This window comes from Stigmatopora nigra, chromosome 8 (assembly GCF_051989575.1).
Source record: "Stigmatopora nigra isolate UIUO_SnigA chromosome 8, RoL_Snig_1.1, whole genome shotgun sequence".
NCBI lineage: Eukaryota > Metazoa > Chordata > Actinopteri > Syngnathiformes > Syngnathidae > Stigmatopora > Stigmatopora nigra.
Genome location: NC_135515.1, coordinates 8941110 through 8953197, shown reverse-complemented (window position 1 = coordinate 8953197; position 12088 = coordinate 8941110). Strand labels below are relative to the sequence as shown.

The following is a 12088-nucleotide window of genomic DNA, read 5'->3' as shown; positions in this document are numbered from 1 at the left end:
GTACATGAATGAAAACCAAAGCAGTGCAGAATTCAGTGATAAACTTTATTTTTCCTTCTATATATTATGTGGACATTGTAAAATCAGAATGAAATGTGGCAGGCAAGCCCAAAACTTCAAAAAATGCTTTTCAATATCTTGTGGGGCATCCCTGAGTTGGCCACTCAATTGTTTCAATTCCTTCATCCACCAGGTACTGCCTGCAGAAGACAACTTGGAGTTAGTATACATCAGGAAAAGGACAAGTATTTCATTTAATGTTTTCATTTCCAAAGTCCTGGATGAAGCCAAGGAAAGCTTCAACCATCATATCAAGAAATGAAGGTATGCTCTTGCATAGTGTCTGGCTGTATCCACCACAGAGTTGGAACAGAATTCATCCATGCCAAGTTAAATCAAGTTCATCCTCATTAGTAATAATTACATTATTAATAAGTGCCTCACCTTTTAGGTCCACAAACTGAAGGGCTCACACTGTCGTTGTAAAAGCTATTTTCCCAGAAGAGAAATCGAGAAAAAAAACAGGTTACAATTAGTATTTACTCCCTGAAAAAGAAAATACTGCAAATGACATGCCTTCAAATTTTATCATTTCTTTAATATGTACCTGCACACCTCAGATAGCGAAATGAGCGACACCATGGCTCATTCATTGTACAGTCAATGTGAGACATTTATTTCGCATGGTGTCTGACTGAATTTACCACCGCAAGGGTAAATCAGAATTCGGCCATGCGGTACAACACGTGGTTCGCGACAAAATTTAAAATTTATACAAAAAAAGTGCTGAATTTTCCTTGATCGGACCTAACACATACGAACTCTCCTGGCACCGGGTGCCATGGTATACATACTACCTCTTTGGTATTCAATGGAACTTAATTGTGTTGTATAGATAGCAGCAAGAAACACATGCTAACAAGCTAAAGATAAATTAACCGTAATATAAAACTGAAAAACATTTTTTGCAGTAATTCGGTTGCCCTCCTGTATTCTATAGCGAAATACATACCTCAATATGCATCCGCATTTGTTCACTATTTCGTCTATATTTACAGTTACATTTGCAGCTTTTAGTCAGATGCGCCCGACCGGTCTGCTGCAGTGGGGTAGAATAGAGGAAACAGGATAATTCCAATTGGTCAGCCGACCCGACGTCCTATCAGGAGAGATGGGGCGGTTCTTCACCGGCTTCCCTTTGATTGGTCCAACTCGCAGCTTGGCTCTTCTTCTGCATATTTTGCCATCCGGTGCTTCCGCAAACGGTGCTCCTCTGCCGGCCCATAAGCTACATCCAGTGCCTTTTCATCGCGGCCGTTTAACCGTAAGTACTGCAGAACAACTTGTACTTTTGGAAAGATTTCCCATTTAGTTCGCATTAATTGAATATTTTAGCCTCTGACGACAACAGGGTGAAAGGAACATTGATTGAGGTCAACATATGAGTGGTCGTTTTAATTAAATGTCATTTTCCCCCAATATAAGAATCATGCTTTTCTGTTATGCACTGCATGTTCTATTCCATTATTGTATTTATTTATTATTTTTTTCAATTTAACTTTGCGACACTATTATGTTGAGTGAGGGGTGACGCAACCCTGGTAGATGATGTCCACTATGGCCCCTTCGTGTAGTATTTTGTTTAGGCGGTCATTATGCAACGGGTTGCTGGCTATTGTTGTTGTACATTTAATTTTAAATCTGTCCTATTAAATCCATTATATTCTCATTTTACTGCATGTGACATCACCTTTAGTATATTTCAATAAGACTGGGAAAAGTTAAGGTATTGGTACATTACAAACTGAAATGGGATTAGTTAAATATATATACTTTTTTTTCATTTCATTATTTACATTAGTAACAATAAACTTTTTCCTAACTTGCCACTATGGGGAAGGAAACCCTCCGCACACAAAAATGGTTTCACTGTTTGACTCTGATGAGGCCCTAGATGGGGAATGTCTGGCTTCCTATTTTATGCGCCCACTTCTATGTATTCTGTCTCAGCCTGAATTGGTAGCCAGCCAATTGCAGGGCACCAGGAGACAAACAACCATTCACACTCACACTCCTACCTAGGGGCAAATTAGATTGTATCAACCAGCCTACCATGCCTGTTTTTGGAATGTGGGAGGAAACCAGAGTACCTGGAGAAAACCCACGTAGGCCCGGGGAACAGAACAGAAATCCCCATGGAACGTTTTTATGTCATTATTTTTTTGGTGTTGTTGTTTCATCCTCAAATACTGTTCTTTATTTCTCATAGCGTAGCCATGACCACAATGTCACAGACCAAGGAACTTTTTCGGCGAGCAGATGCTGTATGTTTTGATGTGGACAGCACTGTTATTAAAGAAGAAGGCATTGATGAACTAGCTAAGTTCTGTGGTGTGGGGGATGCTGTTACTGAAATGTAAGTACCCTGATGAAAAAACACTGTATTTTAGCCTGATGTTATCACTCACTCTATTTTAACTTGCACATTATAGGACACGTAAAGCCATGGGTGGCTCAGTGACTTTCAAATCAGCTTTGATTGAGCGTCTCGCGATCATCAAATGTTCCAGAGAACAAGTCAACAAATTGATCACAGACCACCCACCACAGCTCACCCCTGGTATTAGGTAAGAGTTACTACTAATGCGTGTTTTCAAAATGGAAGGTATGACTGCAGGGTTTAGGTTGAAACATTGCAGTCCCTTTTTGTTTACATCCAGGGACCTTGTGGACCGCTTACACCAGCGCAACATCAAGGTGTTCCTCATCTCAGGGGGCTTCCGCTGCATTGTCGAACATGTGGCCACTCAACTAAACATTCCTTTGGAAAATGTCTATGCCAATCGGCTCAAGTTCTATTTCAATGGTAAGAGTTTCAAATCTGTTCAATGGATTGGCATTTTTTTTTAATTCACAATAACTGAGCATAAGATCATTTGTCAAATTGCTCTATGCAAGGATGTACCTGATTTTGAGTTTAAATCTCAGAATCAGTAGATAAAATCTGGCACACCATGGAGTACTAAAGAATATAAAATATTTGCGAAAAGACAGGTGATTAAGAATTAATAAAGCAAATGAATGACTGGTCTCCCAACACATTGTTTTGGACCCGTAAGGTACTCTTTATTTACTAAGTTCATTGATAGATAAATTATTGCATTGGTCTTCTTCAATTACTACTTGTACCAATTTAGCTTGATATAATTAATATTTCTTTAGGTGAGTATGCAGGATTTGATGAGAACCAAGCCACAGCAGAAAGCGGGGGCAAAGGAAAAGTCATCAGCATGCTGAAGGAAAAATACGGCTTCAAGACAGTTGTGATGATTGGAGATGGAGCAACAGATCTAGAGGCCTGTCCTCCAGCTGTAAGTACTTATGTTAACAGTTCACATAGCGGTCGTTTGGATGGGATGGGACTCCACTAATCTGCAACACAATTGTTGCGGATTGGCCTCGAATTGACAACAATGGTGAAATTTGTGATGCCTATTGTTGATTCGGTCATAGCGTCTCCATGGAAATTACCCTAATTTTAAAGATTGAATGTATTCCTAATTGTTGCAATGAAAAAAAAGAAAATCAATGGTGACTGACCTATTTGTTCTCATTTTTCTCTCTCCAGAGTGCCTTCATTGGATTTGGTGGCAATGTAATGAGGCCTCAAGTTAAAGAGATGAGTACATGGTATGTAACCAGTTTTGGTGAGTTGTTGAAAGAAATGGAAATAATTTGAAGAGCCGAGAATGAATACAGTCACTTTTTTTTCTTTAAATTTATCAGTGTTATTTGCACCAAATGGTGTGTATCTGATGGTTTTATCCATTGGAAATGCTCCAGTTATGTCAACAGATTTTGAATCAGTGATCTTTTACTTGAGTCTGACCAATTTTACTTTCATGTGATTTTTTTACATTCTTGAAGATGTAAAATATCATTGCCTGTGTGAAGGTTCAAAATGTAAATTTTATTTTAGGCACTTTTTTTTCCTAAGACTTACAACTCAACATGATGGCAAGTGCAATGTTTAAAAAAAGATTTTTAATTATGTAAGACAGCGGCGAAATGTGTTTTTGGGATTAAAATTAAACAGGCTATAAACATTGTTGCTCGAATTTCTTTAATTCTGTCGTTAAAGCCTGAGAATGACAAATCTTATTTTGATCAAATCTGACAAACTTTATAGGTGTGACTACTCATACTGTTGTTTATCATTATTCCCCTGAAAATACATTACATTTTTTTCCAAAAGAAAGGCATGCTTTGTTCACAATACATCAAAAAAGGTGACAAAAAGTCTAGGGAACTTCATAATGGGATTGTATATTTAAAAAGAAAAAACACATAGAATCTCAGGGGAAAAACAGCAATACAAGGAAGTATTTCAGTCAAAAAAATCTTTCCTGATATGTAAAAAATAGTTATAATGTTAAATTTGCAAAGGTTTGATATTAAACAGCTAACATTTAAACAGTTAACAATGGTAACACTGAATAAATAAAAGCCCCCTTGTTGTACAATATCATGAGCTCCAACAGTGATATGATCAAGAGTATTAACATTTACATACCATCCATCTGCTTCTAATTATTTGAAGCCATTTTTGATAGTTTTTAATGAGCTGACATGAGTCAAGAGAAAATGTTGGAATTAATGACCGACCAACCAGTAACATTTTATCATGGCATCAAGTGTCAAAACAATTTTTGACCTACCAAATATCCAAATATTTGGATGTAATATTCGTTTTGACACTTTGTAGTCTATAGTTAAAATTTGGCAAGATGTATCCATGTATACTGTATAAGATAACCAGCAATATAAATATTACTAAACATCATTTCAATTCCCATTTTATCTTATTGGGATTTATGTTATATTGGTATGCTGTAGTCATCACATGATTGAATAACTTTTGCACTCCAAATATTTCAACACCTATTGTTAATTAAATATGTCAGCAATACGCAGAAAGGTAAAAAAATAAATAGTGCAGCGCGTTTTAAACTTGCCGACTACTAGGTATTGTACATTGAGCACACTTACTGTACAATGGGGGTTGAATTATTTTGAGTGCAATTGTAACTACCACAACACACACTTTTTGGGACAGCAAAACAAACAGGAAAGCAGTAAATGTGTATATCTCTTCTGTTTTGAAATGTTTACCCCATGCAGTCCCATGCTTAGCCACTTGTAACCATCACAATATGTAAATAATTGGATATCTGGTTGTCTTTCACCAAAGTAAACAGTCCAAAAAATGATGAAAGAAACAGGCCACGTAGTTTCGTAGTACTAAAATTGTTGGGAGTGCTGTTTTTTTTCTCTCTCCATAATGTTACCAATTGATGTTCAGCCACGTGAGAGGCTTCTGTCTTTTTCATTTTAGTGGTGACGCCTTGGTGGGGATCATAATCCGGGAATCCATGTGTTGAATAAGAGGAACTGTAGAAAGCATGCAAACACACATTTGAGAAATACTGCACTTCTACTTCAACTCAGTCTTCACATTTATTTTTAAATTGGCAAGTCCTTTTTTTAGAAGAAGTTTTAGCAGGAGAGCCTTATGTTAAATCCCTTTTAAAAATATTTTCTTTCAAGCAAACGACAATGGGAAAGTTCAAATCTGTTCCCCTTTGAAAATTGTTTTCTTTGTACCAAACAAGCTTTTTGTTGAAGTAAAAAAAAACAAACAAATGAAAGCATGAATGAACTCAGGTTTCTTCGCATAGTAATTGCCCACCTGTATAATAGACCACCTCATCCCAGCCTTCCTGGTGCCACGCACCATTCCTTATATCCTCTCTGGATTGAAGATCTTTGTATGCTGCAAGGAAAAAAAATCTCTTACACTTCAAGCCTCAATTCACTTACTAGTTTTACCACCTTACAATGTCCAACAGGTGCCACTTTAAAATGTAAATTTATTCAATTTGGACATTGTAAGACAAAATTCTTCTTTTTTTAAAAATTAAATTAAAAATGTTCCTTACCCCAGAGATGGTGAACCATATAAAGGTTGCCAATCTGTGAGAAAAACCCTCCAACAGCTTCACTGTTTTGCTGGCGGATTCCAATGGCTCTAGCCCTGCCAAAGACAACAAAATCCTTATTTGTAAAGTCATTTGGGGGAAACAAAAACATACAATCTGCTCAGTAAAAAGAGGAAGACTAATCTTTCATTTGAATTTTTAATCCGAATAAGGATTAACTTTATGTTATCACAGTTATGGATTAGATATACAAAACTACCTGACGGTGTGCTCTTACCAATAATTTCCCCACTCGATCATTGTTCCAGGCTGGAGGAGAAACAGACCCAAAGAGATTAGTCATAGTCAAGATTGTCTGCCCTTCTGAAACCTGCTATTTAGTATTAGTAATGGGGAGATGTTACTCTAAAACAGTGATACAGTATACAATAGAACTGAGCATTAGCTAAGAGCATTATAATGATCCCCTCTAAATTGTGATCATAAATGTAACTAAAATATAACTTACTTGGATCTGTCTATTATATGTTAAGAACAGTACTAGAACTACAAGACAAAAATGATGGTCCTGCTTGAGTACTCACCCTCAGTTGGTAAGACCTGAGTTCGTAGATATTGGGTCCGTCTCTGGGTACTGGCTCGTTCCAGAAACTAAACTCCAGTAGAAGCTGGTTCCTGCGGGACAACAGCATCTTACCACGCTCCTTCCTGTACTCTGTAAACTCCTGCAGTTGGGACAAATGTAGTTCAGTACTTGTCTCCACTTGGACATGACAGAGGAGGGATGTGAAACGGAATGGGTAAAAAGGTGATGCTGACCTTGTTCTGACGGAGCTTGTTCATCACCTCTGTTAAGGCTGGGTAGCCACCTCTGTAACGCCACAGGTGAACTGGGAAAAAAAATGCACATTTCAAAACCCAGAGGCCATTCATCTACAAATATGATTGCACTTTAGTTTAAATATGTAAATATTCAGGCATTAAGATGTGATAGAGACAGTTTTACCATGATTTGAATGATTATAACAATAACATGCTTTTTCTTTTGAATATATTTTTATAATCATTTGTTTCATATTTACTGTGATTATTTTCTCTATAGAAATGAATGAATTGAATTAAGTGTTCAAAACAAAAAAACTTTTCCAAACTTGAGTCTTGAAAAAGAGGGGGTCGTCTTATAGTCGGGCCAATACGGTAATTTGTTGCTCTAAGCAAAATTTAGAAATAATGATAAAAAAAATCCTACCAGCCTGGTCTTGTTCTCCATACCAAGTATTCCAGGTGCCAACCAGCTCACAGGGGTAGAACTTATCAGCATGGATTGAGGGCAAGACATCCTCGCTGTGAAAAACAAAAAGAAGTACCATCGCACTGTTTGCTAAAAAATAACATTCGCCACTATTGTTCCCAAATCCCAATAATGTATTTCTATTTCATGTTTATTCATGTCTAAGTTTGGGGAACCTAAATGGAAGCCAGTTATAAGTACTTGTTGTGAATGTAGACATCCAAAGTATGCATAGATGACTCGCAGCCAACTTTAAACACCTTACAGAAATAGACTTGACTGGTTTATTTTTATCAGCTGCACAACACTGGGCTCAAAGGTCTTGCTGTTCCATTTGTAACTAATACTGAGGCTATGACAAAAATATTATGATTAAACCATAGAAGTTAAGATTTACCAGAGTTTGTTGTACGCGTCAAGGCATTCTGGCTTTACATTATGGACTGAAAAGAAATAAACATCGAGTTCAACATTTAAGACAACTTCAGGATGTTTGTTATGGGAAATAGGTGAGGTACTTACACTGAATTTTGTAGAGGTTACTCTCCTCATTTTTAGTCAGAAGAGTTGAGTGTGCATCTTTCCTGGGATCAACTTTCCTGACAAAAAGGGATTTGAACCAGCTGTCTTGTCTGGTCACGGTAGAAGTGGAAAAGCCTCTGGAAAATAATGCATAAATAAGGGAAATGATGCCTGAAAGAATAGGGTTGATGTATCCATTGGTATATTTGACATTTCTCAAGTACTAAATTGACCTTGAGCATTTGACAAATCTAACGACACATTGTTTGAAAAAGTGCGTTTCTATCAAATCAGTAAGTGGACACTGTTATTGTTCAAATCGGTGAAATCGGATTTTAATTTACGAGTTTTTTGATGCTGTTTAGTTCAGACGGATCTCCACTCTACATTGCTTAGCAATCGGCAACTAGCTTGTCCTGCCACTACATCGCGTTGACCTCCGCGCTAACAAATAACCAAATAAACACCAATATACAAAACAGAGACAATATACGCATAATGCATCTTGCTGACTGGCTGACCTGGTCCAAACGAGAAGCTGCCCGGTTGACTGGGCCCCGTTTTTTGCCCGAGCCAAGCCGGCGCTTACTCTCTGAAGGACTCCTGTCGCCATCTTCCTAACGGGCTAGAGGAGCTGTTCACAATGTTTATCGCTAGGTGGCGATGGAATCGGTCGGGCCAGTAAGCCAGGATTTGACGTTCCATCACGTTTCTATTTTGGGTCGTATATAAAATTGTTATTATTATTTATTGTACAGTCAAATTTCAAACCCTGATTTCTATATGTAAAACGTCCATGCTGCAGTATATTTGGGGGTGTCATCTATTGATTATCTTCATGACAAGCTAGAGTGTGTTGACCAATAAGATGAAATTGTTATTGTCGTACTCGCATGCTCATTGGTCAAAAAGTAGGAGGGGCAGGCACGTTTCCTGCATTCTCTTAAAACATCTCCTTCACGCGTTCGTTTTCTTACAAATCGGTCAATAAGTTCGATTGTTATGGGACAAAGTCAATCTTTTGTAAATCGAGTCAATCTTTTGTGAATTGATTTTGGGATGGTTTTGTCTTTCATGGGACGGTTGGCAACCATATGTATATTCTCCCCGTTTGTAAAGCAGCACCTGCAGAAAATTACGGCAAGACGCTGTCGCGTTAAACAACGTGTCAATACATACAGAAACTTTAAAACATCGTGCAATCACCACGAAAACCCTTTAAATCGTCTTCTATTTTCACACGGAAAATGTCTCTCAAATCAATGCAACCAAGGTATGCCAATCATTAATACATTATAATTTATCATTATTATTTTCAATTATCATTTTTACTATTATGATGATGATGATGATTATCATTATTATTAATATTATTACTATTTGTTACTGCACCTGGTATGTATGTTCAAACCTGAAACATTTTATTCTTATATTTGAATAGAGCTGATTTGCACACACAACACATACAAGTGTCATTTATTTAATTATAAATGATCTCTTAGCAAAATGTTCAATCATGTTTTCTTCCCCAGGGATCAAATACTGAAAAATCTGTTCTCATTCAGTGCCAAGTTGACATTAAAAGTCGTCAGTCAGAAAGATCACTGCAACAGGTAATTACAACTTTTTTTCCCAATTTTATAAACTTTCCTTTTTTTCCCCTCATGTATAACCTCTCACATCCTAGCAATACATTTTAATTAATTGAATTGATAACTTATGCACATGTGTAAATGTACCCTGTCCTTAAACCCAAATTAGTTTCAACTCACTTGCAACTGATACAAACCCAATTGAGCATCAGCTCATTTGCAACTGACGCTAACACAATTGAGCACAAGAAATGTATAAAATGGCTTACGCCAAAAATCAGCTTGGATAGCTCACACTTGATACAATATGAAATGTTTTCTTTTTTCCAACTCACAACCTCCATACATCCACCATGTTTAGTGAAAGTCAGCCAGGTTTCCTTACGTCAACCATCATACCACCTGCAATGACCACATTCCCATTCATTTGATTTATTGTAGCTAACCAGAACTCGTCAGGCAGTGTTTAATTGTTCAGATCTCATTTTTCACTGTAATGTGTTCAAGAAACCCGCTGACCTCATTCACCTCATGCAACGGTACATCTCATTAGTCATGAAAGAGTATTGGTGTAAGCTATAAGAAATAATAGAAATAATCATGATAGTGATCTGTATCGTTGATTTATGAAGCATGATGGTAAATGTTCTAACACGAGGTACTGCTAAGGTTATCCATTGAAAATGTACTCTTTTGGTTGATAATTGTTGATAAATAGATATTCATTCATTTATTTGATGTACCGCTTATCCTCACAAGGGTCATGGGGGTGCTGGAGCATATCCCAGCTGACTTCAGGTATCAGACGAGGGGAGACCCCGAATTGGACAGCTTGAATAGGCTCCAGCAATCCGTGATCCTGACAAGGAAAAGCATTCCTCAAGATGAATGAATGAAGGAAAAAATAATCTTAAAAATCCTCTATGGTAACAGGACAAATGGGGGCGCCATATCTTAAGGTATTAAATATACTAAGCAATTACAAGGTGACTCAAATAATAATGTGTCGTTCAAGACTCAGCTTTCCAACTCATGTCAATTTTAAACCTAATGCACATCACTTAATCTAGAATTGTAATTTATGTTATTAATTTTTTAAATGGTCCCAGCGAGACCATATTATTTTAATTTGGCAGCTTGTGGTTTTCCAGTGGCAGAATTTACTCTGTGGCTGTAAAAGTTCATAGTACTATGTCGTCAAAAGTCACTTGTAATAATTGAAAAAATAATAATTCCTAATGACTTTTTAAACGTGAAATTGCAAATACGAGCTTTTTAACAGGCTGGAACAGTTTTTATGTACCAAATGGGAGTTTGGTGTACTACTACCGTTGTGATTATATTTATATTGTGTTATGAATATCCATGCTATCTATTACTAATCGGTATGGCTAATCTTATCAAGACCACCATTTGGGGAGGGAATACTGAAGCATAAGAAGCGGGAAGATAGGTCACATTGATGTTTGGTAGGGCCTCCAATAGGTCGGGTCAAGTTAAATATTTCATTTTGTGCTTAATCGTATTTTATGATGTTGATTGTTGAAATGTCGGTACCCAATAAAGGTATTTCTTCATTAATGAAGATTTTTGTAATTCGGGGCATTCAAAATGTATAGTTTTTTTTCCTGCAAGAACTTACATTATGGTACATCTCTATTACAATTGAGGTAGATTTGGAGTAATTAACAATGTTTCTCTTTCTTCTTTTTAGTTTTTATTTTGGCAAATTGAAATCTGGTGTTATGGGTTGTTTTTTTTGTTCTGGAGGAGACCAGGAGCACAGGTTCCAAAAAGACGTAGTGGTGGGCTCGTAACCATTGTGGAATTTGGAACAGTTGAGATTGATTTATTATTTGATACTGTGACAAAGAAACTAACAGGCTCCATATTTTCACAGCCTAGTTGACTTTACGATAAACACCTCTTGGAATTCAGAAACGATGCATATCTTTAGTCTTCATTTCAAATACATGAATCACAGAAAAGTACTTGCTTTAGGAAACCTCTTTGAAAACCAAATGCAATTTACCGAACTGTCTGGGAATTTAAAGTATGATCCTACATTGTTTTAATATATTGTTTTATTCCACCACCTTGCTGTCTGCCAGCCACAAATGTTTTCTTTACCATTTTCTTTCAGGAGAATAAATGGCATCTAAAAGGATGCTATCACCCTTATTTCCAGAGTTACTTTGCCATTAATTGCACCTCACAAAACACCACACATAGTTTAACACTCACAACATAGCTATTACATTGAATGGCCTGATCAGTATACACTTGGGTGTGGACACTTTCTTAAGGGGTTTCACTCGTGTTAGTAATGGGAAAAAGTGAGGTCAGTAGAGACAAAGAGCTTCTAATGTACACTACATTTATTGTGTACCATTGCTGGTTATAGTTATTACATATAATGCAGGACAAACCTTTTTTTTAATTGCGTCATAGTCTGGAATTTGTTCATTTGTTGTGATAGTTTTATGGGACATTAAACATGTTAGTGTGTATTTTGGCAATTCAACATTTTCGCGGTTAACGATGGCCATGCTTCCGTTAACAGTCAAAGTTAAGAGATCTTTTGACACGTTCATGTGTGACACACCTATGATTCTTTCAATGAAGACTTCATACATAATTCAATCTGTGTGTAAAATGTCCTATGACATGTACAATGGGATCAA

At 36.8% G+C, this 12088-nt stretch overlaps 2 protein-coding genes, 1 long non-coding RNA gene and 2 other non-coding genes across 6 annotated transcripts; 1 reads left to right on the top strand and 4 right to left on the bottom strand.

Moving 5' to 3' along the window:
• Positions 1 to 31: 31 nt before the first annotated feature.
• Positions 32 to 1119, bottom strand: LOC144200078 (uncharacterized). The gene is made up of 3 exons (XR_013327036.1): positions 1013 to 1119; positions 445 to 489; positions 32 to 200 (listed from the first exon to the last, which is right to left on the bottom strand). It is a non-coding gene; the product is annotated as an uncharacterized LOC144200078 (long non-coding RNA).
• On the top strand, positions 148 to 5373 carry psph (phosphoserine phosphatase). 2 transcript variants are annotated; one of them, XM_077721964.1, is made up of 6 exons: positions 148 to 1324; positions 2275 to 2416; positions 2493 to 2627; positions 2721 to 2866; positions 3223 to 3371; positions 3629 to 5373. In XM_077721964.1, the coding sequence occupies exons 2-6, from the start codon at positions 2277 to 2279 to the stop codon at positions 3737 to 3739; spliced, it is 681 nt and encodes a 226-aa protein (XP_077578090.1). In that variant the 5' UTR covers positions 148 to 1324; positions 2275 to 2276; the 3' UTR covers positions 3740 to 5373. The 2 variants fall into 2 exon arrangements, with proteins under 2 accessions (XP_077578090.1, XP_077578089.1); XM_077721963.1 differs by having other exon boundaries at positions 2270 to 2416.
• LOC144201076 (small nucleolar RNA SNORA15) lies at positions 256 to 386 on the bottom strand. Its single transcript, XR_013327273.1, has one exon. It is a non-coding gene; the product is annotated as a small nucleolar RNA SNORA15 (small nucleolar RNA).
• LOC144201075 (small nucleolar RNA SNORA15) lies at positions 600 to 736 on the bottom strand. Its single transcript, XR_013327272.1, has one exon. It is a non-coding gene; the product is annotated as a small nucleolar RNA SNORA15 (small nucleolar RNA).
• Positions 4107 to 8501, bottom strand: nipsnap2 (nipsnap homolog 2). Its single transcript, XM_077721962.1, has 10 exons — positions 8334 to 8501; positions 7813 to 7949; positions 7688 to 7733; positions 7249 to 7343; positions 6819 to 6889; positions 6584 to 6724; positions 6277 to 6308; positions 6000 to 6094; positions 5750 to 5833; positions 4107 to 5451 (listed from the first exon to the last, which is right to left on the bottom strand). The coding sequence occupies exons 1-10, from the start codon at positions 8423 to 8425 to the stop codon at positions 5387 to 5389; spliced, it is 858 nt and encodes a 285-aa protein (XP_077578088.1). The 5' UTR covers positions 8426 to 8501; the 3' UTR covers positions 4107 to 5386.
• Positions 8502 to 12088: the final 3587 nt, after the last annotated feature.

Bases quoted from the DNA above. Each gene is read 5' to 3' on its own strand.
- psph (XM_077721964.1), top strand. From the start codon at position 2,277: ATGACCACAATGTCACAGACCAAGGAACTTTTTCGGCGAGCAGATGCT. The intron at 2,628-2,720 runs GTAAGAGTTACT...GTTTACATCCAG, and splicing joins CAGCTCACCCCTGGTATTAG to GGACCTTGTGGACCGCTTAC. The intron at 3,372-3,628 runs GTAAGTACTTAT...TTCTCTCTCCAG, and splicing joins TAGAGGCCTGTCCTCCAGCT to AGTGCCTTCATTGGATTTGG.
- nipsnap2 (XM_077721962.1), bottom strand. From the start codon at position 8,425: ATGGCGACAGGAGTCCTTCAGAGAGTAAGCGCCGGCTTGGCTCGGGCA. The intron at 7,734-7,812 runs GTAAGTACCTCA...ATTTCTTTTCAG, and splicing joins TAACCTCTACAAAATTCAGT to TCCATAATGTAAAGCCAGAA. The intron at 7,344-7,687 runs GTAAATCTTAAC...TGTTTTTCACAG, and splicing joins GACGCGTACAACAAACTCTG to CGAGGATGTCTTGCCCTCAA.